Source organism: Oncorhynchus kisutch, linkage group LG1 (assembly GCF_002021735.2).
Source record: "Oncorhynchus kisutch isolate 150728-3 linkage group LG1, Okis_V2, whole genome shotgun sequence".
Classification (NCBI taxonomy): Eukaryota; Metazoa; Chordata; class Actinopteri; order Salmoniformes; family Salmonidae; genus Oncorhynchus; species Oncorhynchus kisutch.
In genome coordinates, this window is record NC_034174.2 from 38,971,626 (window position 1) to 38,998,866 (window position 27,241).

General features: G+C 44.2%; 1 protein-coding gene across 1 annotated transcript in view; it reads left to right on the forward strand.

Annotated features, from left to right (window-relative positions):
* Positions 1-11,541, forward strand: part of LOC109872447 (nck-associated protein 5-like) — a 109,152-nt gene extending 97,611 nt beyond the window's left edge. Inside the window, exons 9-14 of the mRNA XM_031835437.1 lie at positions 1,025-4,323; positions 6,934-7,102; positions 7,209-7,287; positions 7,389-7,676; positions 7,923-8,065; positions 10,774-11,541. Coding sequence (XP_031691297.1) covers positions 1,025-4,323; positions 6,934-7,102; positions 7,209-7,287; positions 7,389-7,676; positions 7,923-8,065; positions 10,774-11,121 — 4,326 coding nt within the window. The 3' untranslated portion in view covers positions 11,122-11,541. The remainder of the gene's footprint in view (positions 1-1,024; positions 4,324-6,933; positions 7,103-7,208; positions 7,288-7,388; positions 7,677-7,922; positions 8,066-10,773) is intronic.
* The last annotated feature ends 15,700 nt before the right edge of the window (positions 11,542-27,241 follow it).

The following is a 27,241-nucleotide window of genomic DNA, read 5'->3' on the forward strand; positions in this document are numbered from 1 at the left end:
ATATACATACTGCATATATATGGGCTTATCAGAGCTCCCAGGTGTAGACTGAGAATTTATTAGGTAGACGTAAATCATTGCATCAGAATAGGCACTTCTGCAGCGATGGCAGAGGGGTTTTCAAAGTCACCTCATTCGACTGGGTTTGTCAAATTTGCACGCAATGGCTCTTTGGGTTCACTTGGGAGAGATGGAGGGAGACTGAAAAGGGAAAACAATGCACAGTGTATGCTGAGGTAATCAAGTGGGCCCTAACCTGTAGAAACCAGGCCTGTTGCTTGGATTCATCAAATTTACATGCCATGGCTTTGGAGAATGCCAGTGGAGTAGTAGTGGAAATAATGACAGGGGAAGAGAACGAATGGTCTGTGTAAGCTAAGCAAGTGGCTCTGTCTCACGCCCCTCTGTCTTAATTGGATAATCCCAGAGGTCCCCACTGGCGGTGACTATTTTAGTTAACAGATTGGCTCCTCTCCAAGAAGACGGGATGAGGAGGAGGGTGGAGGAGAAGTTTTCTCACTGATTACAGAATTAATTGCTTCTTTAATTAAAGATAAAGACTGCTTCCTAAGGTTGGCTGGCCATGTGTATCCAAAGTGACTTCAGTTGCCTCTCCACTCTTCTCTCCTTCATTCATTTATTCCTCCCCCTGTCAGGACAGGGGTGCTCAGCATTCTCAGGATGTCCTCTTTTGCTGTGACAGAGTCATTGGGGACTTGAGCGGTTAGTTCACTACAGTATGTTCACTTGAAACATGAGTTGCAGGTCCCCTCAAAAAGTCCTGAAGTATCGAAGCAAATGTTGTTTTGTTCTCATCAAAGTAAAAAGGAACCTCCACAATCGATTGTCAACATGAAATCAATACATTTGAGTCCTGCTGCACTATGCACGCAATATGTTAGATGTTGGAGGCTGTGTGAACTTTTCTTTAGATTTTAGCCATACTAGCTAAATTTTAGATTTTAGTTTGTATTGTCTGATGAAGATGTAGTGGAGTTACAACCTGATGTCCTTGTTTATGCAGAGCAATGGGGACCACACACAGAACGGAACAGCCGGCTTGGCCCCGGCCCCTGCCACCTCCATAGAGGCCCTGTCTCCGTTCTTCAAAAAGAAAGCACACATCCTGGAAGTATTGCGCAAGCTGGAGGAGTCGGACCCCCTCAAGTTCCACCCCTCCTCCTGCCTGTCCCCACACCACGACCTGGGTCAGGCGCTGGTTTCCATGGAAAGAGACCAGATGTCCCTGATGTCCTCTGTGGGGTTACCCTCTTCTCAGCGCCTGGTAGCACATCCCTCGTCACGCTGCCACTTCTCCAGCTCAGACTCGGACAACCATGATTATACCAACAGAGAAGGGGCTCTCCAGGAGGACCATGCCCTGCACAAACAGCACCAGCACAGGGACTGCCAGTCCTGCCAAATGTTCTCCCAGAAGAGTAGCCTGGACAGCCTGCTGAAGTGTGTCAAGGTCCACGGCGCCGCACACCCGGGCAGAGTGGAGAGCCTCAACGGGCAGGCCTGGGCAGAGGACCAGGGGGCGTTGGCACCGAGCACAGGCCTTCCCCAGGCAGCAGCTCTCCCCCACCTCCTCTCTACTGGCAGCACAAGCCAGTGCTACATGCACAAAACAGCAGTGGACTCTCTAGAGCAGCCTCCAGAACTTCTGGTTTCTTCTGATCCAATCTCCTCGCTAATCCAAGCCAACCTCAACGGGATGCTACGGAAGGAGACCAGGAACTTTCAAAGACACAAAGACAGGCATCCGTTTGGCAAACCGCTGCCTCGGGCTGAGGTGCAACCCTCTCACAGTGAGGATGTGAAGCACACGTCGCTGACCCAAAACAGGGACAGTCCGGAGGAGTGCTGCTACCTGGAAGAAGAGGCTGCATCAGTGGCACACAATGTGAACAACAGCCTGCACACCCCTACCTCACATACAGACCCTGTTGCCACGGAGACAGACCCAGGGTATCAAGAGGAGCCGGAAGTGAGCGAGCAGGTCTGCAACGGGCTCTACTTCTCCTCCAATGAGACGTCTGTCTGCAAGAAGGTGGCGGTGGAGTTGTACTCTCCAGCCCCGGTTCCCGAGAGGACCAGCTCAGCTCAGGCCCTGCCTCCCTCTGGCAAGAGCAAGCTTGCACTCAGCCCCACCTTTTCCACAGGCCTAGGTGAAGTCAAGCCCTCCCCCATTTCCTCCCCGTCCCGGCTGCTCAAGTTCCTGAAGATCCCGACGGGGATGAACCAGGCACAACCAGGCAACCCCCTCCGTCTAAGTCCCCAGCTCACCCGCAGCTCCAAGATCCCCTGCAGGAACAACAACAACTATGAGGTGTACCACTCACCTGTCCTGACCCGCAAAGCCACCACCACGGAGAGGGAGAAGCAGCTGTCCTCATCCCCCTACACTGCCACACACTCTGCCCCCACCTCGCCACCCAAGCCAGAGGACATTGCGGCCCCCCCTCCCACAGTCAAGGAGATAGCTTTCAGCAGCCACCTTGCGCCCAAACCCAGCCACAGTACAAAGGCAGCCCCCTCCTCCTCCTCCTCTTCTCACACACAAAGGGGCTCTCAGAAGGTGGCTCACTACGAGAAAGTCTGCACGTCAGATGGGACGCCCCAGTACCTCCCTTACACCCAACCTGAGGGGCTTGTAGACAAGCAGCAGCAGGAGGAGAACCTCCTCAGCCACCCATCTTCACAGCACCCTGACTCATCCCCAGAACCAGATGACCAGGACACTGACCAGGACACTGACCAGGACACTGACCAGGACACTGACCAGGGCACTGACCAGGGCACTGACTCAGAAAGCCCTGTCTGGCACAAACCCCACCAACACTTCAGCCTACCCTCCTCGTCCTCCGCCGCTGCTAGTAAAGCACACAGTAGTCGCCCCAGCTACTCCAGCATGAGGGACAGGCACCAGGAGCACCGTGCAACTCTGGAGCCCAGTCAGCCAATCTGTGAACCCCCCCAGCCAACCCAGTCTGCAGCCAGGCAAGGTGACCGGTCGCCTGGGTCTTCCACCCCCAAGAGGCTGGTGCAGGGAAAACCCCAGAGTGAGTCCAGTCACCACCCATTCAAAGAGCGCCTGGCTGCTCTGGGGAAACTGAAGAGCACAGAGAACCTGCCAGTAGGCGCACAGCCCATGGACAAGAAGGATGCACAAAGTAACGTGGGTAAACCCCCCACCAACAATATTGAGAAAAGCAAGACTGCTGAAAGGCAAGGCGAGAGAACTGGGACAGAGCAGCACAGACATCAGAAATACACTGATTCCCTGGAAGGGAAGCCATACCCCAAAACCAGCCTCTGCAGTCACCCCAGGGTGCCAGGTCCAATACATGAATCAGGCGCCAAATCATCAGCTACCCCATCATCCATACCCAAGGCAGAGCAGGAGTCATCATTCTCTCCCCGGATATATGTAGCGAAAGCAGATGGTCCAAAGATCAAGATGGGCACATTATCCTCCAATACAGAGACCTCTTCTGTGGTGAGGAGCTATGGGAAGTGCCCCATCACCCGGAGCCACCACAGTAAAACTACCCCTAGCCCTCAAAACAGCCCCACTAAAGTTTCCTCAAAGTCCCCTTCAAAGGTCGGCCAGGCTTCCTCTTACCCCCGAGGGGTCAGGCCTGCTCATGAGGACCGCGCCCTGGCTCAGAGACACCTGCCCAGGCTGGAGGACAAAAGCAAACTCCTGGCCAACAAGAAGAAGACCTTCGTCCATGCAGAGAGCTTCCCGCCTCCTCCTCCTCTGCCACCGCGGTCGTCTACTGAAGCCATCATGAAAAACGACAAGAAGCAGTACACGTCCGGCCCACCAGTGCCCCAGTCGGCCATCGAGCAGAAAGTAATGCGTGGCATCGAGGAGAACATGCTTAAGCTGCAGGAGCAGGACCGGGGCCAGTTGGTTGAGCCCAAGCAAAAGGCTTCCAACGGCATCGCCAGCTGGTTCGGCCTGAGGAAAAGCAAGCTCCCCGCCCTCAGCCGTAAACCAGAAGTGTCCAAGCTCAAGAACAATATGTCATCCTCTCCTTCGTCGTCCTCTGCCTCCGGCGGAGGGGCTAAGGACTTTAAGTCAGGTGGGCCCCGGAAGGTGGTGGAGAGCCTGAACATCTCCATGCTGATGGAGAAGGCAGAGGACCTGCGGAAGGCATTGGAGGAGGAGCGGGCATATGTGAACGGGGTCGGGATGGACCGCTCCGGCAGGGGCCACTCCTGTGAGGTGGTGATGGACCAGGCCCAGGGCCAACTGTCACTCATGTACAGAGGAGTGACCGCAGACAACTTCATGCAGCAGCTCCTCAACAGGTAAGAATGATATGTAATCTTAAATTATGTTCCTAAGATTTCATTAAATACATCAGAAGTCTTGCACAAACATATAATATTGCAGCCATGAGTGTACTGAATGATGATTACAAAATAAAGTGCATTCAGTAAGTATTCAGACCCATAGACCTTTCCCACATTTTGTAAAAAATAATTATTATCCTCATCAATCTACACACAATAACCCAACAATGACGAAGCAAAACAGGTTTTTTAGAAATGTATGCAAATGTGATTTTTTTATTTACATACAGTACCAGTCAAAAGTTTGGACACCTACACATTCCAGCCTCCGAAGTTGCAGCCCAAATAAATGCTTCACAGATTTCAAGTAACAGACACATCTCAACATCAACTTTTCAGAGGAGACTGCGTGAATCAGGCGTTCATGGTCGAATTGCTGCAAAGAAACCTCTACTAAAGGACACCAATAATAAGAAGAGACTTGCTTGGGCCAAGAAACACGAGCAATAGACATTAGACCAGTTGAAATCAGTTTTTTGGTCTGACCAGTCCAAATTTGAGATTTTTGGTTTCAACCGCCGTGTCTTTGTGAGACGCAGAGTAAGTGAACGGATGATCTTCGTGGTTCCCATCTTGAAGCATGGAGGAGGAGGAGGTGTGATGGTTTGGGGTGCTTTGTTGGTGACACTGTCAGTGATTTATTTAGAATTCAAGGCACACTTTACCAGCATGGCTGCAACGGCATTCTGCAGCGATACTCCATTCCATCAGGATTGTGCTTAGTCGGACTATCATTTGTTTTTCAACAGGACAATGACCCAACACACCTCCAGGCTGTGTAAGGGCTATTTGACCAAGAACGAGAGTGCTGCATCAGAGGACCTGGCCTCCACAATCACCTGACCTTAACCCATTTGAGATGGTTTAGGATGAGTTGGACGGCAGAGTGAAGGAAAAGCAGCCAACAAGTGCTCAGCATGTGTGGGAACTCCTTCAAAACTGTTGGAAAAGCATTCCAGGTGATGCTGGTTGAGAGAATGCCAAGAGTGTGCAAAGCTGTCATCAAGGCAAATGGTGTTTTTTTTACTACATGATTCCATATGTGTTATTTCATAGTGTTGATCTCTTCACTATTATTCTACAATGTAGAAACACCCTTGAATGAGTAGGTGTATCCAAACGTTTGATTGGTACTGTAAGTATTCAGACCCTCGAAATTGAGCTCAGGTGCATTCTGTTTCCATTGATTGTCCTTGAGATGTTTCTACAACTTGATTGGAGTCCACCTGTGGTAAATTCAATTGATTGGACATGATTTGGAAAGGCACATTCCTGTCTATATAAGGTCCCACAGTTGACCGTGCATGTCAGAGCAAGCCATAAGGCTTGAAGGAATTGTCCGTAGAGCTCCGAGACATGATTGTGTTGAGGCACAGATCTGGGGAAGGGTACCTTAATTGAAGTTCCTCAAGAACACAGTGGCCTCCATCATTCTTAAATAGAAGAAGTTTGGAACCACCAAGACTGTTCCAAGAGCTGGCCGCCAGGCCAAACAAGGGAGAATTGCCTTGGTCAGAAAGTTTACCAAGAACCCGATGGTCACTCTCACAGAGCTCTGCAGTTCCTCTGTGGAGATGGGAGAACCTTTCAGAAGGACAACCATCTCTCTTTGTCACTCCACCAATTAGGTAGAGTGGCCAGACGGAAGCCGCTCTTCAGTAAAAGGCACACGTCAGCCCGCTTGAAGTTTGCTAAAAGGCACCTAAAGGACTCTCAGACCATGGGAAACAAGATTCTCTGGTCTGATGAAACCAAGATTGAACTCTTTGGCCTGAATGCCAAGCGTCACGTCTCGAGGAAACCTGTCACCATCCCTACGGTGAAGTATTGTGGTGGCAGCAGCATCATGCTTTGGGGATGTTTTTCAGCGGCTGGGACTGGGAGACTACTCCGGATCGAGGGAAAGATCAACAGAGCAAAGTGCCGAGAGATCCTTGATGAAAACCTGCTCGAGAATGCTCAGGACCTCAGACTGGGTCGAAGGTTCACCTTCCAACAGGACAACTACCCTAAGCACACAGCCAAGACAATGCAGGAGTGGCTTCGGGACAAGTCTTTTCTTGTGTGGCCCAGCCAGAGCCCGGACTTGAACCTGATCGAACATCTCTGGAGAGACCTGAAAATAGCTGTGCAGCGACGCTCCCCATCCAACTTCACAGAGCTAGTGATTATCTGCAGAGAAAAAGTTGAGAAACTCCCCAAATACAGACAAGCTTGTAGCGTCACACCCAAGAAGACTCGAGGCTGTAATCGCTGCCGAAGGTGATTCAAAGTACTGAATAAAGGGTCTGAATACTTATGTAAATGTGATATTTCAGTTTTTTTATAAATTCGCAAAAATTCCGTTATCGGGTATTGTGCATAGATTGATGAGGGGGGGAAACGATTTAATCCATTTTAGAATAAGGCTGTAACGTAACAAAATGTGGATGAAGTCTGAATACTTTCCTGAATGCACTGTAATTACAAAACTTGCCACAGGGTTAAACTCTTTCTCGTATGAATTTGATTAGTATATGTCGAAAGCTAGTTCCCCTATGAGTTTGTAACTTCTTCTTTCTTAAGTCCCTCGACGTCTTGTTCTGGAAACAGGGTGGACGAGAGGGGAGCTATACCTACCACCTTTGGAATGGCACACAGACGCCTCTCCTTTGACTCAAAGAGGTCACGGCCCATCTTCGGTCACCAGAGGGATGGGATCAGCCACACAAAGAGCAGGGACGAGATGGACCAGGTAAACTCTCTTCTCTTTCTCCTCTTATACACTATAGACAAATTAATAAATGACACATCAGTAATATGATTCAATCTTACGTGGAGTGTAACCCTTGTTGTTTCAGGCTTCTGATATGATTGGCAAGGATGAGGTCACATCAGACGAGAGCTTGGCAGAGTCCATTAGTTCCCAGCACATTACAGGTGAGAGTCATAATAATGTCTGTCATCCATTTCCCTTGACTAACATTCCCCATCTCCCCCTGACTCTAGTCTCACTTCATTGTTCTTTCCTCAATGTTTAGGTTCTGGTGCATCCATGCGTACCCTCGACAGTGGCATCGGCACGTTCCCCATGCCAGACTATGCCAGTAATGCAGCAGGGAAGAGCATCACTAAGGGGAAGCCACAGGGAGAGCAAGGGTTTTCAGGTTCCCAGGGGAAACATGGGGCCAAGATGAAAGTTTCGCGGAAAGCCCATACGCTGGAGAGAGAGCTGTCATCTCTGGATGAAGTCAACCCATCTATCCTGTATGGCTCAGGACTGGAGGGAAAAGGTCCCAACATGCACCTGTCCAGCACCATCCATGAGGGTCAGCTTGGACTCTTGGACTTTGTATTCCCATAGGACTTGTTGTGTTCCCATATAGACCATTTCAATGCTGACATTTTACATTAGTGGTTTAGATATGGTTGTGTAAGTTTGATCAGTTCTGCAAAACCAACATTTTGTGTGTTATTAAAACTGTGGACTAACTATTCACACAAGCTTAAATCTTGAAACAAAACACCTGAGCTAAGCTGTTTTTACATCTTGAATTACATTTGTTCTTATGTAGACATTGATGCCTACGGGGCTCATATGCAAAATCCCCCAACCAAGGACTGGACCTTTCCCAACCTGAAAGGCTCTGCAGGAGTCAGTGATGTTTACCTTGATGTGCAGGGAGACCCGGGCAGCCAGAGGACCCCCTCCAGAAGGGTGAGTGAGTCAGCGAGCTGAGTTCATCTCCATCGTAACAAGAAATGTAGTACTCTGTGCTGACATGTGCCAACTTTCTCATCTACAGTGAAAAATGAAATGACGAAAGCTCCTCTCTTTATTAATATTTTAAGAGATCAGGCTGATAGAAAGACAGCTGGGGCCTTGATCACTTGTCTGTCAGTTGTCATCCCTTGTCAGCACTTTATACCATAGTCCCATTAGCTGACATTATTATCCTCAGATTCTGCCCTCCAACAAGAGAGAGAGAGGGAAGGAGGGATGAAGCGGAGTGCAATGTTAGTTATCTGCATTTAGATTGAAAGACGCCTAACTCCTCATGCCACTTCTCAGGGATGGGGATGGGGGAGGTGGGGGTTGCTGTGGAAACGAGATGGAGAAGGGGTTTTGACGAGTGATGGGAAGTTCAGCTTACTGACTCTGATCTTTTCAACTCGTTCAGCCACTCCCCGTCTCCCCCTGACTCGTTTCGTTCATTCGATTCAGTAATGCCCAGAGCATTCAGGACCCCCTACAGGCGAATGATGAACTGAAAACTCGAAAGGGTCATGAATCTGCAAGCCCCTCTTTCACCATTATTGGAGCAGTTATTTGTGACAGAGACTTGTAAAAGTGTGTTTTAAACAATGCACATATGTGATAGCTAGGCATAAAATAAGATTATTTCTTGATTCCTTTGAAACGAGGTCTAGTTGTGGCCGCAACCGGACTAGATTGTGAAAGATTTTTGGTGGAATGCTTGACTGCCGAGAGGGTGTTAAGCACAGTATCGTAATCAATTAATTGTATTCATTCTTGCACCATGAGGTCGATTATCAGTTCTAAACATGCATTTTTCTTCTCTATGCTGCCTGTGCGCACATATGATAGACAGTAGTTGGTCGGAGCATTCTGGAGCCGGTGAGCTGGAGGAGCATTTATCAGTCCTGCTGTAGGCATGGGTGTAGGCACTGGGGAGCCATGCCCACCTAATCAGATTGAGCAAAAAATAGTGTGTGTGTGTGTGTGTGTATACACAGTACCAGTCAATAGTTTTGACACACCTACTTTCTTTATTTTTACTATTTTCTACAGTAGCCACTCTTGGCATTCTCTCAACCAGCTTCATGAGGGAGTCAACTGGAATGCATTTCAATTAACAGGTGTGCCTTGTTAAAAGTTAATTTGTGGAATTTCTTTCCTTAATGCCTTTGAGCCAATCAGTTATGTTGTGACAAGGTAGGGGTGATATACAGCCCTATTTGCTAAAAGACCAAGTCCATCATTACTTTAAGACATGAAGGTCCGTCAATCCTCTCGGCAGTCAAGAATTCCGCCAAAAATGTTTCACAATCTAGTCCGATTGCGGCCGCAACTAGACCTTGTTTCAAAGGAATCAAGAAATAATCTTATTTTATGCCTAGTTATCACAAATGTACATTGTTTAAAACACACTTTTACAAGTCTCAGTCATAATGAACGAGGCACAATCATGTCTCTCAAGTCAAAAAGAGTTTTGACTAACTTGTTTTTGACTCGATCCCTTTGAATGGGCTGTGTTAATGGCAGCCTGGACTGAAATGCACAGCAAGTTCCCTCCAGACACTCCTTTGCTTTTCTTAAGAAATTACAACAAGAAAGTTCATGGGGGGGGGGGGGTGCAATGGCCCATTCAAACTCCAACCCACCATTCAGAGTATGTTTTGCTGGGTTTCCATCCCATTTTTGGAAAGATTTTCCAGCAATAAATTATTAACATTTGCACAAAGAAATATGTGCATTTTCTCAGCAACAGTGTGTTTCAAACAAACGGTCTTTTTGCAAATAAAGAGCTGTGCATAATGACCTAGCTAGTGCATATAAGAATCACTTCGTCGTATAACTTTTCATGTACCGATTTTAATGATTTTGTCTCAAAGACCTGCGAAAAATGGCAAGTTTGCCCACTCATCTTGGCACGTGCTCACAGACACAGTGTAGAGGGTCTTTTTGCAAATAAAGAGCTGTGCATAATGACCTAGCTAGTGCATATAAGAATCACTTCGTCGTATAACTTTTCATGTACCGATTTTAATGATTTTGTCTCAAAGACCTGCGAAAAATGGCAAGTTTGCCCACTCATCTTGGCACGTGCTCACAGACACAGTGTAGAGGGTCTTTTTGCAAATAAAGAGCTGTGCATATGTTGAGATAATGAATAAAAGCTAGATCATTTTTATTTGTCAATTGGCAGTTAAGCAGTGATCATCATGTCACCACCATACAAGTTAAGACCCTCGATATTTATTGGAAAGGAGCATCAATCTTATGACAGTGCACATTCACCACCATGTGAAGTTCATATAGCTTATTTGATCGGTAGCCTAATAAACTGTGCATGCTTTTCCAAGTCGTAGTGGTAGGACCACACAACATTGCATTACGTGACTGCAAATTTATCAACAATTGCAATTATCAACAATATTCTATGGGAAAAAAATAATTGTTCACTGCCATTTGTCGCATGATCTATTTCACCAACAATTTTTGGGGGGAAATTTACTGACATTAGGCCTGTCTTTTTTTTATCCAACAGGTATTTTACTACCATAAAAATGGTTGGCTGGAAACATGGTTACTGACAAAAGCATTTATTGAAGTGGCAGATATAAATGCATGTTTCCCTTCAACCTGGTAAATTTCACATCTAAAATAAAATAATTAACTATAGCATCCTTCTGATCCCTGTCTATCCCTACCATCCATATCCTCCCCTTTTTCCCCATCCACCCTCCCCCTTCTTCATGTGCCCACCTTTCCTCTCCTCCAAGAGTTTGAAACAGTGTGTCCCCCAGGGCCCCCTGGCTGCTGACCCATGCAGCCTCCCCCTGCCACCCCAGACGGGGCTCAGCACACGGGGTAAGGGGAGGATGCCCAGTGCCCCAGAGGTGGGGAAGGACGGCGGGCTGGAGCTGGTGAAGGAGAGACCAGAAGATATCATGTCCCCGAGAGAGACGCCCGAATCCCTCAGTGACTCCCTCTACGACAGCCTGTCCTCCTGTGGCAGCCAGGGCTGACAGGCCCAAGGGCCCATGGACAGAGAGGGGAGCAGAGAGAGAGGCGGACCGACCGACACCCTTTAAACCCCTGCTATGAGGCACACCCATCCCTTCTTGTAGTGGTGGGACCAGCCCCTGAGGCAGACAGAGTTGAAGTACCTCCTCCCTCTTCCACATACACCTCTTTCTGCTGACCCTCTCTGTGTTACTGAGATCTGGTTAATACTGCTGGAAAACTCACCCTCAGGTTGACTGATGTTCACATACATAATTTGAGGAACTAGGCTGAGAATTGGACACCGTTGTCCTCCAAGCAACAAGCATCATACGACAGACCAGCGCAACTCAAATGTACACACAGACACATATACAGTTGAAGTCGGAAGTTTACATACACCTTAGCCAAATACATTTAAACTCAGTTTTTCACAATTCCTGACATTTAATCCTAGTAACAATTCCCTATCTTAGGTCAGTTAGGATCACCACTTAATTTTAAGAATGTGAAATGTCAGAATAATAGTAGAGAGAATTATTTATTTCAGATTTGGTTTCTTTCATCACATTCCCAGTGGGTCAGAAGTTTACATACACTCAGTTTGGTAGCATTGCCTTTAAATTGTTTAACTTGGATCAAACGTTTCTGGTAGCCTTCCACAAGTTTCCCACAATAAATGGGTTAATTTTGGCCCATTCCTCCTGACAGAGCTGGACATTCCTCCTGACACGCTTTTTCAGTTCTGCCCACAAAATGTCTATAGAATTGAGGTCAGAGCTTTGTGATGGCCACTCCAATACCTTGATTTTGTTGTCCTTAAGACATTTTGCCACAGCTTTGGAAGTATGCTTGGGGTCATTGTCCATTTGGAAGACCCATTTGCGACCAAGATTTAACTTCCTGATTGATGTCTTGAGATGTTGCTTCAATATATCCACATAATTTTTCTTCATGATCCAATCTATTTTGTGAAGTGCACCAGTCCCTCTTACAGCAAAGCACCCCCACAACATGATGCTGCCACTGCTATCCTTATGCTTCACGGTTGGGATGGTGTTCTTCGGCTTGCAAGCATCCCCCTTTTTCTTCCAAACATAACGATGGTCATTATGGCCAAACGAGTACGATCTTTGTCCCCATGTTTAGTTGCAAACCGTAGTCTGGCTTTTTTAATGGCGGTATTGGAGCAGTGGCTTCTTCCTTGCTGTGTGGCCTTTCAGGTTTTACTGTGGATATAGATACTTTTGTACCTGTTTCCTCCAGCATCTTCACAAGGTCCTTTGCACTTTTCACACCAAAGTACGTACACCTCAAGGAGACAGAACGCATCTCCTTCCGATGCGGCATGACGTCTCCATGGTGTTTATACTGGCATACTATTGTTTGTACAGATGAACTTGTGGTACCTTCAGGTGTTTGGAAATTGCTCCCAAGGATGAACCAGACTTGAGGTCTACAATTTTTTTTCTTCTGATTTCTTCTGATTTTCCCATGATATCAAGCAGAGGCACTGAGTTTGAAGGTAGGCCTTGAAATACATTCACAGGTACACCTCCATTTGACTTAAATGATGTCAATTAGCCTATCAGAAGCTTCTAAAGCCATGACATAATTTTCTGGCATTTTCCAATCTGTTTAAAGGCAGAGTCAAATTAGTGTATGTGAACTTCTGACCGACTGGAATTGTGATTCAGTGAATTATTAGTGAAATAATCTGTCTGTAAACAATTGTTGGAAAAATTACTTGTGTCATGCACAAAGTAGATGTCCTAACCCACTTGCCAAAACGATGGTTTGTTAACCAGAAATTTGTGGAGTGGACTCCAACTTAAGTGTATGTAAACTTCCAACTTCAACTGTACACACACAGTAGGGTTGGGCGGTATCCAGATTGTCATATCTTCATACCGACCTTGTGTCATACCGGGATATTTGGTAATATTGGCACTGGACACAAGGGGCACTATTTTCAAACCCCACTAAGCCTTATCCGAAAGTTAGCAATGCTAACAAGTACATGTCAAGTCCCATAGAGAATGCTAACTAAATGCTAATGAGCACTTTGCGAACATTTTATACAGTCTCTGACCTAAACTGTTTTCAGGACAGATATCCCAGCTCATAAAGTTATAAAAGTAAATGCTACTCACAATTTGCTGCATGCACAAAACAAACATTATAAAGCAAGGCTCTTGATCCAGGATGGGATTCTCTACTGTTACTGGCAAGCAAAGCTTGATTTTGGAAGAAGCTAACCACTTAGCTAGATTGCTAACTAGCTACTGCAGAAAATTTAGCACATTTTGGACAGGTAACTTAATAGTTATAAGATATCTAGCTGGCAAACATTTAGTTGTGAATTTCATACTTTAACTAGATGGCGTGTGCTGCACAATAGTGAGTGACTCACAAGGCTTCGGTCATTGTGTGCTTGTAAACAAACACCACGTGTCTGGGTACTACCAGTAAGCTTCATAATGAATAGGATGTAACAGGTGAAATGAAGAATGCGACTGTATTGAAAAACCATCCTGTGGCTATTTCCAAATACCCCGGTATACGGTATACTGCCCAAGCCTAACACACACCAATGAGATGCATGGAAAAAACATCACCTAGTTCGAGACAGCCACACGCTCACTATGGCCTGGATCTGAAGAATCGTTGTTAAATCATGTAACTGGGATCATTGGTCCCCAAGAAGTGGCTGGTATCAGGGGTTTATCTTGTCTGCCCTGGATGTAGACATGTTTCGGTCACATAGAACTGGGTTGCCTTTAACGGCAGAAAAAATAACATGTTACCGTCCATTAAATGTGATGCAATGTGGTGATCGATCATAAATATGTCATAGACTTCCATGGTTTCAGTCGTAATGTTATTTTTTTTAAGCTGTTGTGCTTTGTCATATGTTATATATCATGTTACTTTAGCCCTTTACACTCATACACGTATACGGGTTGAAAATAGCAGATTTGGGCACTGATAAACGCCTAAATTGGAATGCAGTGGCTGTAAAGTAACATGCTAGACATAACGTCAGAGCTCTGGCTCTGTGCTTGACAGCGCTGTATGGGTTTTGACTGACAGCCATTCTGAACTTGAGCACCTCCCTCGACAAGAAGTTGCCCCCATCCCTCGTGCTAATTGGGCAACCTTTGCACATTTTTGTTGTCTGAGTGAGGCAATTCTGTAAATGAAGAGGACTCGATGTATTTTGAAAGATGGATTATAATAAATACAGCTTTGATGTCATACAAGCAAGCCAAACACCCATGAATCCAAATGTGCACTTCACATTTCCATAGGATAAAACTCATGTCATATACAGTGTTAACGTTTATGATCAATATGTTTGATGTACAGTTACAAGATGTTCTGAACAGAATAAACCTATGTTTTGTCTATTGTGAAGAAAATGTCGCAGCACACGAACTCATGACTCCTTTCGATGCGCACCAAAATGACGATCTGTTTCCTTGAATTCCATTGTAAAACCCTAACACTGTAATGTTGTATTTTATAACTTATCTAGTCATGTTGGTAATAGAATAAGCTTTCAAATGATGCCCACCTGACCCAGATTGCAATTTATCATGAACTGTTTTTGGATTGCATTAACAACAACCGTAATTGTGTGAGGGAGGGGATGCGGGGTTGCGTTCCAACCTAAACAACTACAAATGTGCTTGCTTTAGTTCCTGAATGAAACAGCTAGGAGAGCTCACATAGCACCTTTATAGTTGAAGACTCTTATTTGAGTAATAAAAGTGCATTGAAATTACTTAGGAACTGTGCACACTTTGGAGAGGTGTGTAGCCACTCAAACCGTTGTCATTGTTTTGTCTTATGTTGCACCTACCCCACAATTTCCAGGAATATTCTTATCATGTTACTGAATGTATCCAGAGTATTTTCAGATTTCGTTCTCAACGAATGCAGCTAGAAGTAAAATGCTCATATAATCGAGTGTAATGTTTGGTTTTGGTCTTGTGTCAGATGAACTGTTGTCCTCACCTTGGGTCAACTAATTTCCCATAATCTTCAAACTGTTCCCTTTCACTTGCTACCATGGTTATGCATTTCATATTTCTTCGGTAAGAAACATTTAAATTGAGCCCAATCCATCTAGGCCAATTCCCATGAGTGTAAAGGGTTAAGTTTTTTTTTTTTAAGTGTGGGGATGTATGGATCGATGGATGAGTGTATGTGAGTGAGACTTAATGCAGTGTCTCCATGATAGCTTTGACCAGTTTCCCTGAAGCTGCCATATACTGTACTGTATCACAACTTACTGTAACACTGACAAAGAAATCGACCTAACATCTGAACTAACAGACAGTGGCGGATCAAGACAACAGCCATTATATTAGCCTTACGACCAGATATTACCTAGTAATGTATGTGTTATGGACAATGACATTCTAAGAATCTCAACCAAGAGTCAAATGTTTTACATGTGTTTGATCCATTGTCAGACTGTTTTGCGTAGTGAAACAGTAATGTCCTGAATAATGCCATTATAACAGCATTATAAAGGCAGCCTGTGACTGCCACCATTAAAAATGTAGTTCTCAACTGAGCTGCCATTTAATACTCAAAATGAGAGTTTGACATGCTGAAAGATTAAACAAGTAACAGGACTCATCCACCTTTATACTGACTATAAACTGAGTTTGCATACATGGGCCAGGATTCAATCCAAGGCGTGTTCAAGAGCAGCGTAATGTAACAGACTTTTAAAGATAATGCATGCTTTATCTGACATGTACAGTGTTTACCATGAATGCGATCTCTGTGAACATTGGGGAAATGCCTTTAAAAGGTGCATTGTCGACTGTTTAGTCCGCAGCTCTGTAACTCACCTTGGATTGAATCCCTGCTATAGTCTTCTGACATTTCGTTTGGCACAGGGTCCATCTTTTATTCTGCCAGAAAAACGATAACCCTACTTTGGGTCCACAAAATGCTCCACTAAAGCAAAAAGATATATGTAGGCCTTCCTTGTGAAGGATTAACATAGAGTAGTTACTTACTTCTGCAATATGGGCCAATGTTTGCCTAAACAGACACACATTCAATCAATTTACTGTTGACCAATTAAGACAACACGTGCTATTCAATCACTAGTGCTGTACTGCAGATGATACACTAAAGTGTTTAGGTAGGCTTACAGATGTTTGTTGCAGAAGGAAGAGTATTGTGTTTCTACACACATTTAGCATTTGTTAGAATCTGAGGTTATGCTAATGGAGAAGTGCTGTATGTAAATCTGTTTTAAATTACCTCTGGTTGCCAAAAACATGTTTTTTTTTATGGTCAAATGTGGGTCGTTTCAGGTTGTGGCAACCCTGTCTGTGGCTAAACACCTATCGCTTTTTTTTGGTACAGTTTCATTCTTCTTTTGCGAACAGAATATAAACTGATAGGAGATCCTAGCCCATTAGGGAACTTTACTGCTTCTCAAATGGCACCCTATTCCCTAAATATAGTGCACTACTTTAGTCAAAAGAAGTGCACTATAGGGAATGGGGATCCATTTGGGACACACCCCTTGTTTAAACGCCCAGTTCAGAACAGCACCAAGAGACACTAAGAAGGACATGGACTCCTCCCTCCCTTCCTGCCCATGTACTTCATTATGTCCTCATAAGTACACTGAACAAAAATATAAACGCAACATGTAAAGGGTTGTTTTCATGAGCTGAAATAAAAGATCCCCGAAATGTGCCATACGCACAAACGCATACGCATATTTCTCAAATATGTTTACATCCCTGTTAGTGAGCATTTCTCCTTTGCCAAGATAATCCATCCACCTGACAATTGTGGCATATCAAGAAGATTATTAAACAGCATGATCATTACACAGGTGCACCTTGTACTGGAGACAATAAAAATACACTCTTAAATGTGCAGTTTTGTCACACAACACAATGCCACAGATGTCTTAAGTTTTGAGGGAGCATACTATTGGCATTCTTACTGCAGGAATGTCCACCAGAGCTGTTGGCAGATAATTTAATGTTAATTTCTCTACCATAGGCAATGTTGTTTTAGAGAATTTGTCAGTACGTCCAACCGGACTCACAACCGCAGACCACGTGTATGGTGTTACGTGGGCGAGCGGTTTGCTGATGTCAACAGAGTAGAGTGCCCCTACGTTGCGGACAAACCCCCCAAAACATGCCCCGGGAAGGCATAAGCTACGGACAAAAAACTGTTATTTAACTAGGCAAGTCCGTTAAGAACAAATTCTTATTTTCAATGACAGCCTAGGAACAGTTAACTGTTCAGGGGCAGAACAGCATATTTTTACCTTGTCAGCTCTGGGATTCGATCTTGCAACCTTTCGGTTACTAGTCCAACACTCTAACCACTAGGCTATCTGCCATCCCATTGAAGATGAGTGGAACAACATTCCACAGGCTACAATCAACAGCCTGATCAACTCTCTGTGAAGGAGATGTGTCATGCTACATGAGGCAAATGGTGGTCACACCAGATACAGACTGATTTTCTGATCCATGTCCCTACCTTTTTTAAAGGTGACCAACAGATGCATATTTGTTTACACAGTAATGTGAAATCCATAGATTAGGGCCTAATGAATTATTTTCAATTTACTGATTTCCTTATATGAACTGTAACTCAGTCAAATATTTTAAATGGTTGCTTGTTGTATTTTATATATTTGTTCAGTATAGGTCCATCCACTTCTACTTCATAACTCCCCAGAAACTCCTTCAGGGATAAGACATCCTTGTGCTTCCAAACTCTGAGCTTTCAGAAGCAAGTGATCTTTCAAAATGGACATGAATTTGACCTTTTTCTAGTTGAAAATTATTCATAATCCCACTTTGAACCTTGCCTTTCCTTTAGCTCCCTCCTCTCCCCCTTCTGAGTAAAAAAAAAACCTACTCTGTTATACTATGAAAATGGAGATCTGACTGTTACTGTATACACAGTCCTTTGTGAGAGCAGATAGATTTCAGTTGAAGAGGTAGTCTTCCAGAATATCTGCTACCGTTCCACCCTTTCAAGCCCGTCTGGTTTATGTCCAAATGGAAACAAGGGTTTGACATGAAGGCCATTCGCTTTACAATCACCCCCCCCAAAACATGGGTCATGCCCCAGTCAGGAGTCTTAGCAACACCATGTACAATAACCATGCCAGTGCTGACTAGTATGGAGTGGCGTGGCGATGTCGTGGAATCTTTACTTAGTACGTTTGCTTTATGGACTCGCGATTTATCTCTATCTGTTGTATTTATGTACTTATTTATTTTTTTAGGTCAAATCATACTGAAATGAAATTTTTGTTTCTGTTGAGTCATTGACGTTATTGCTGTTTTTATTCTGATACCCGTTATTTTTGTACTATACTCTTATTTTATTCTATTGAGTGAAAGGTTGTTATTTTCATCAGAGGCCTGTCTTTTGTTCTGTTGTCTGGGGTATTCTCATTTTATTACTCATGTATTTGTAAATAGTATTTCAAGGTGTTATGTACATAGAATTTCCACCAGATCTCAAATGAAGCCATAAACCGTAATGTATTTTATCAAGGCAGTAAAAACACAATGATGATGATTATGTTCATTTTATGTCTCTAAACAAATGCAAGAACACAACAAATAAAAATCTCTCTGAGCTCGCTTGACATTCTTCATTTATTCATTGAAAACTATTGATTGAAAAGCTAACCTGCTTTGTATATAATATCCACAAAGCATCAGAGCCTGCTATTTTGACACAAACAAAACGTTCTTGCTGTATCAATACTCTGCATATGCAATACTCTGGATTAGGGTTGAGTCGGGGTTAAACATAAGGCTAGGGTTAGTGTTATGTCAAGTTATCGTTGTGGTTGAGGCTAGAGTTAGGGTTGAACCGGGTTGTGGCCATGAAGCTAAGGTTAGGGTTGTGGTTGAGGCTTGGGTAAGGGTTGAACCTGGATGTGGCCATGAAGCTAAGGTTAGGGTTGTGGTTGAGGCTTGGGTAAGGGTTGAACCTGGATGTGGCCATGAAGCTAAGGTTAGGGTTGAGGCTTGGGTAAGGATGGAACCTGGATGTGGACATGACGCTAGGGTTAGAGTTGTAGTTAAGAGTTCGAGTTGAACCGGGATGTTGACATGAAGCTAGGGTTAGGATTGTGGTTAGAGCTAGGTTTCAGGTTGCAAAAGAAAGGTATATTACTAGAATCCTTTGAAGTTTACCAGTAAACTACCAGAATATTGGTATTTTTCAAGAACAACAAAAATTATTTTATCAGATGACATCTAATGATCTTTTTGGGTACTTCCGATTATTACATTTGACATTTTAATAATTTAACAGACAATTTGGGGATTCGACCCAGCGACCTTGCAGTTACTGGCCCAACGTTCCTAACAGCGAGACACCTGTGATAATGATCACAAAAATACAACGGCAAAGCTGTAAAACACTAAACTAAATATAAACCATCAACTTAGTGAATACCATCGTTTTTTAATATGAGGGTTTCAGCATGAAATACTGTATCTTCTTTTTTTTTTTTACACACTTAATTATTTTACTATGTTCATATCTTTGTTGTAAATGTTTTGGTGCCAAACTGGTGGCACTTGTGAAAAGTCAATAGTCTGCATAGTTAATTGAAAATAATGGCAGTATTTCATAAAAATGACTTATGGTAAATTACCTGTATCTTTGCAACCCTGATTGGGGTTAAACCAGGATGTGGACATGAAGCTAGGATTGTCACGAATCCAAGGCAATACAATATTACAGAGAGCAAGTTAATTCTCACATCTCGGAAAATATTTGTAATGTTGTACTTCTTGTTGACAAAATTCGTGCTGATGTTGGGGGTTTTGAGCTAGAGCCCAATAGACTCCCATTCACTCCTTGAAGGAGAGTGCTCCTTGTCCCAGAATCGCCCAGAATGCACCGCGCAGTCCATTGACGTAGCATGGGCAACAATTCCCATTTTCTCAAAAGTATATCTGCCATTGAGAATGTTAGACCCCACTCTGTGGGGAAAATCGATCTGCAGGTTGTACATTGTGATATTGTGGACACCTATATTTAGGCGATTTTACTGCTAACTAGCTACTTCACATGATGATGTTGTATTTGGTATTATTGTGTGGCTATGTTTGCTAGCTAGCTACCTAGCCAGCCCATAGCGAGAGCATTGCATTGTGGATTTTGGAATTGACTTGAGCTGCAACAGATTTCCACAACGATCTTCCATGTTACTATCAGTGGCGACCCGTTTTGAGCCCCACCTGTTTAGCTAAAATAAAATATAAATGTTGTGCCTGTTTTGCCTGTTATTTTGGCATCAATACGTGTTACATATCAGTTTGCAAACAATGTACAAAAACGAATAATTAGTTAATAAAGCCGCATACAAACACCGTCTTTTTTTTGTTGCTTTCTTGAGTAAGGCAGGTGTTTCAGCCTAGCTCAGTGCTGTCTGTGGTGGTGGGGCAGCCAGCTAAAAAAAACGGAGCGTAGGGGTTGGTAATGTTCTCTAGTTACGCCGTGATTGGCTCAGTGTTCTGTCACTCATGGGGACACTACATCATTGCAAAATCTACAGGTAGAGCTCAAAAATTCAAGCCCCTTGGGGTGCTGCAAGGAGCCACCAGTGGGAGACTGGAGATCAGGAGTTGCTACAGGGCCTTTTGGAAGGACTGAGTTCCTTGCCGGAACACCACGACCATGGGTTAAAGGCTATTATGGAGCAACTCAGGGAGTTAGCTCAGAGACTGTCTGCCACCTCTGAAAAACCCCAATCACCCAGTAATTTTTCCCTATCTGTGGTGAGTTGGTACAGCCCATCCCGACTCCACGTGAACCCTGATTACCACCTCCAGAGCGATATTCGGGGAATCCTGGTGCCTGCCGGGGTTTCCTTTCTCAGTGCTCGCTTATTTTTGAGCTACAGCCATCTTGGTTTTCTTCAGACCGATCGAAGATAGCGTATATAATTATGCTAATGTCGGGAAGGGCGCTCTCCTGGGCTACGGCAGTTTGGGAGCAACAATTTGCCATTTGCGGGTATTTGGAGAAATTCATGGCAGAGGTGAGAAAAGTTTGAGTCTCCGGTATCCGGGAGATAGGCGGCCAGCAAACTGCTTGACTTACGTCAACTCCCATAGTGTGGCAGACTACGCGGTGGTCTTTCGCACGTTGGCCGCCGAGCTTGCCTGGAATCTGGAGTCTCTTTTCGATAATTTTCTGCATTATCTGAGGAGGTTAAGGATGAGCTAGATGCTCATCCCCTTCTCATCCCCTTCCCTTATCGCCTTAACCATTACAATTCATGGACGCCTAAGGGAACGCAAGAGTGAAAGGTCTGGTCTCGGGCATACTCGTGCACCCGATATGGCGCCTACCTCTCCTTTGAACCTCTTCAGGGAACCACCATATTTTCCAAGTTGGACCTTTGAAATGCCTACCCCCTGGTTTGGATATGCGAGGGGGGTGAGTGGAAGACAGCCTTCAACACAGCCAGTGCACATTATGAGTACCAGGTCATGTCATTTGGACTCACCAACACCCCTGCTGTTTTCCAGGCTTTGGTTAATGATGTGCTTCGGGACATGCTAAACCGGTTTGTGTTTGTGTACTTTGACGACATCCTGTTTTTTCCCTGATCTGCACAAGAACATGTTCTTCATTTCAGACAGGTCCTCCAGCGCCTCCTGGAGAACCAACTATCCGTGAAAGCCGAGAAGTGAGTTCCACTGCTCTACAATCACCTTTCTGGGATATGTCATTGCTGAGGGCAATGTTCAGATGGATCCTGGAAAGGTGAAAGCAGTGGTGGATTGGCCTCAATCAACGTCCAGGGTGCAGTTGCAACGGTTTCTTGGGTTTGCAAACTTCTACCGCCGTTTCATTCAGCACTACAGCACCCTGGCGGCCCCCCTCTCGGCACTCGCCAAGGTACCATTCAAATGGTCTCCAGCTGTCGACAAAGCCTTTGTGGACCTGAAGCATCTGTTCACAACAGCACCCATCCTCATCCATCCAGACCGCTTGCGTCAATTTGTGGTGGAAGTGGATGCTTCAGATGTTGGAGTGGGGGCCATCCTGTCCCAGAGATTTGCCCAGGACCAGGAGCTTCATCCCTGTGCCTTCCTGTCCCGTCGTCTCAATCATGCTGAAAGGAACTACGATGTTGGCAACCAAGAACTCCTGACGGTGAAGATAGCGTTGGAAAAGTGGAGGCACTGGCTGGAAGGAGCAGAACAGCCATTCCTGGTCTGGACCGACTGTAAAAACCTGGAATATCTCCGTGCAGCCAAGCGCCTCAACTCCAGGCAGGCCCGGTGAGCCCTCCTGTTAACCAGATTTAACTTCACCATCTCCTACCGCCCAGGGTCAAAGAATGTGAAGCCTGACTCCCTCTCCCACATATACAGTTCCTCTGCAACACCCACAACCTCTGAAACCATTGTCCCTACCTCATGACTTGCTGCCACTGTGGATTGGGGTATTGAGAACCTGGTCCGCAAAGCACAATGCTCCAAGCCTGGACCTGAAGGGGGCCTGGCTAACTGGCTGTTTGTCCCTAATCCAGTCTGGTCCCGGGTCCTGGAATGGGCTCATTCCTCCAGGCTGACCTGTCATCCAGGGTCCCGTCGTACACTAGCCTTCCTTCGACAATGTTTTGACCCTTGCCTGTTTCTGGACTGTGTACCCGCCTGCCTGACCATGAGCCTGTCTGCCACTCTGTACCTCCTGGACTCTGATCTGGTTTTGACCTTTTTGCCTGTCCACGACCATTATCTTGCCTACCGCTTTGGAATAATAAACATTGTAAGACTCCAACCATCTGCCTCTTGTGTCTGCATTTGGGTCTCGCCTTGTGCCTTGATAATACTTTTGAAAAACTAGTGGATTATTTCGAGGATTACTTTTTAAATTAAGAAAGGATGTTTGCGGGAAAGAATCGGACACTTCTCTAACATTCAAATCAGCATTGAAAAAAGGCACAAGTATAAGTTTGTTCCACCTGAGTGAGTCTGACCAAGATTCAGAGACCACTATGATGACACCAAATTTGTTTGGTGGGAAAAGAGTAGGAATAGGCTTTTTTAGGCTACAGTCCAAGCTGTCTTCCAATGGTGCGACTGCTGTCGGCATCCAAAAGATTATCCAACTTGAATAAACTCTTGGAGGTAAGGACGACAGCAGTGGTGTAGTCTACGTAAATACGGATATCACTTATTATGGATATCTACATAGCGCATTGATATGAATCACACTGCTGCTCTCTCATTTTTCTATTTGCACCTGAAGGATAAATGTGTATTTGAATCCAATGGTTGAATTAAGCTACCTATCAATCATTGTTTTTGAAAACAGCGGACAGCCAGTGAAAAATGTGCATAGTGTGGATCCAAGCCTATGGAATAAAAGTGGGGCTTTTATTGCTTAATGTTGTACAACAAGCTTGGGCCCAACTAGTCAAGCAGTATGTTAAGTGGGGGAGTATCATTGATTTGAAGTACAGTCCTGCTATCTCTGTAGTCAAACAATTTTAGTATAAATCGGAAATTAGCTAGGTTGAATTTGGTTATTTGATTTACCTTTTTCACCTGCTTTTTAAAAGAGAGGTTGGAATCAACTATGATGCCAAGGTACTTAAAATCAGATGCCACCTGGAACTTCTCCCCTGACCCATAGACATCTGGCTCAGTAGCATCTGTTGCCCTCTTTCTGAAGAACATGCAGATAGTTTTTTTTCACATTGAGATGCAAACACGAGTCACTGAGCCACTTTGTAACCTGGTCCATTACAGTAGTGAGTTCTTGTGCAGCTTGTTGTTTGCTCTCTGCATGCACATATTACTGTATCATCTGCATACATTTGAACTTCAGACCCAGTACAGACAGAAGGCAGATCATTAATGTACAGGCTGAACAGGAGGTGCCCCAGTATTGACCCTTGGGGCACGCCCACATCATAGCTAAGAGTGGACGACAGCTCTTTGCTCAGTCTGACACACTGAGTTCTGCCTTCAACGTATGATTTCATCCATCTCAAGGCATTGGGGGAAAAGTTTAACTTGGACAATTCTGTGATGAGAACCTCATGGTTAAGAGTATCAAAGCCTTCCTTAGGTCCGGAAACACAGCCCCAACAATGCCCCCTTTGTCCATCTTGGACTTCACATTTTCCAGAAGAAAGCAGTTGGCCGTTTCTGTGGAGTGTTTTGCTCTGAAGCCAAACTTCATGGATGGTAATGTGAAGGGGCTGTTGAGGTGGGGAATCAGTTGCTCTGCTACACACTTTTTAACAACCTTCGACACCACAGGTAGTATACTAATGGGCCTGTAGTTACGTCAGCAGGGTCACCAGATTTAAAGATGGCCATTATTATGGCCAGCACAGTCACCGGATCTCACAGTCACACCGGATCTCAACCCTATTGAGCTGTTGTGGGAGCAGCTTGACCGTATGGTACGTAAGAAGTGTCAATCCAACTTGTGGGATGTGCTTCAGGAAGCATGGGGGGGAAATAGCTTCAGATTGACAACAAGTATGCCAAAGGTCTGCAAGGCTGTAATTGCTGCAAATTGAGGATTCTTTGACAAAAGCAAAGTTTGAAGGACACAATTATTCTTTCAATATTAAATCCTTATTTATAACCTTGTCAACATCTTGAGTATATTTCCTATTAATTTTGCAACTCATTTCATGTATGTTTTCATGGAAAACAAGGACATTTCTAGGTGACCCCAAACTTTTGAACGGTAGTGTATATATATAATTCATAGGTCCAAAAATGGATGTAGCAACTACATATTAAGTCTATCAAAAGTGTGCGAGTTTGAGCATGTGTCCATTGGGCCCATGGATTTATTTTATCAGCATGAATTAGATTAACCTGTCTAGGACTGGGGACTCCATTCCGCTAATGGACCCCTCGCCAACAGCAAATGAAATAACAAGTATTTTACATCATTTTAAAGATACAATTCTCGTTAATCCAGCCACAGTGTCTGATATCAAAAATACTTTACAGCGAAAGCTCCACAAATGATTATGTTAGGTCACCACCACGCCACAGAAAAACCCAGCCATTTTTCCCGCCAAAGAGAGGAGTCAGAAAAGGCACAAATGGAGATAAAATGAATCACTAACCTTTGATGATCTTCATCAGATGACACTCATAGGACTTCATGTTACACAATGCATGTATCTTTTGTTTGATAAAGTGCATATGTATATCAAAAAATCAAATTTTACATTGGCGCGTTACGTTCAGTAGTTCTAAAACATGCGGTGATTGTGCAGAGAGCCACATGAATTCACAGAAATGCTCTTTATAAATGTTGATGAAAATTCAAGTGTTATGCATGAAACTTTAGATACACTTCTCCTTAATGCAACTGCTGTGTCAGATTTCTTAAAAACTTTACGGAAAAAGCATCATCTGAGTATGGCGCTCAGAGCCCAAACCAGCCAAAAGAAATATCCGCCATGTTGCGCAGTCAACATTAGTCAAAAATAGCATTATAAATATTCACTTACCTTTGATGATTCTTCATCAGAATGCACTCCCAGGTATCGTTGTTCCACAATAAATGTTTGTTTTGTTCGATAATGTCCATTTATGTCCAAATAGCTTCTTTTGTTAGGGCGTTTGGTAAACAAATCCAAACGCACGTTCAGGTCTAGTCGGACGAAAAGTTCAAATGGTTATATTACAGGTCGAAGAAACTTGTCAAACTAAGTATAGAATCAATCCTTAGGATTTTTTTATCATAAATGTTCAATAATGTTCCAACCGGAGAATTCCATTGTCTGTAGAAAAGCAATGGAACGAGAACTACCTCCCGTGAAATGCGCGTGACTGAGAACGAGGCTGCTGCCAGACCCCTTAGTCAAACAGCTCTCATCCGGCCCCCCTTCACTGTAGAAGCCTGAAACAACGTTCTAAAGACGGTTGACATCTAGTGGAAGCCTTAGGAAGTGCATAATAACCCATATCCCACTGTGAATTCGATAGGGGCTGAGTTCAAAAACTACAAACCTCAGATTTCCCACTTCCTGTTTGGATTTTTTTCTTGGGTATTTGCCTGCCATATGAGTTCTGTTATACCCAAAGACATGATTCAAACAGTTTTAGAAACTTTAGAGTGTTTTCTATCCAATACTAATAATAATATGCACATATTAGCATCTGGGACTGAGTAGGAGGCAGTTTACTCTGGGCACGCTATTCATCCAAAAGTGAAAATGCTGCCCAATATCCCAAAGAAGTTAACCTTTTACGGCTAGGGATTCCGCTAGCGGAACGTTTCGACAATTTCCTGTGGTATTGCAGAGCGCGAAATTCAAAAACAATTATTCAAAATATTTAACTTTCATACAATCACAAGTGTAATACACCAAAATACAGCTTAACATCTTGTTAATCTAGCCACCGTGTCAGATTTCACAAAGGCTTTACGACGAAAGCAAACCATGCTATTATCTGAGGACAGCACCCCATCAAACAAACACATGACAATCATATTTCAACCCACCAGGCGTGACACAAAACTCAGAAATAACTATATAATTCATGCCGTACCTTTGAAGATCTTCTTATGTTGGCACTCCAATATGTCCCATAAACATCATAAATGGTCCTTTTGTTCGATAAATTCTATCGTTATATCTCCAAAATGTCCATTTATTTGGCGAGTTGGATTCAGAAAACCACAGGTTCCAACTCGCGCAACATGACTACAAAATATCTAATAAATTAATTATTAAGTGGAGCGAGCTTTCAGGTCCCAACCACAACAGGACACTTGGCTATCCACCCAGATAGGAAATGGCTACTTCTTAATTTCTCAAAGGAAAAACATCAACCAATTTCTAAAGACTGTTGACATTTAGTGGAAGCAATAGGAACTGCAAGCAAGTGCCTTAGAAATCTAGATCCACATAGAAAACCAATTGAAAACACTGTCACCTCAACAAACAAGAAAACCCTGGATGGTTTGTCCTCTGGGTTTCGCCTGCCAAATAAGTTCTGTTATACTCACAGACATCTTTATTTTTTTTTTGAGTTTTCTCTATCCAAATCTACCAATTATATGCCTATCCTAGCTTCTGGGCATGAATAGCAGGCCGTTTAC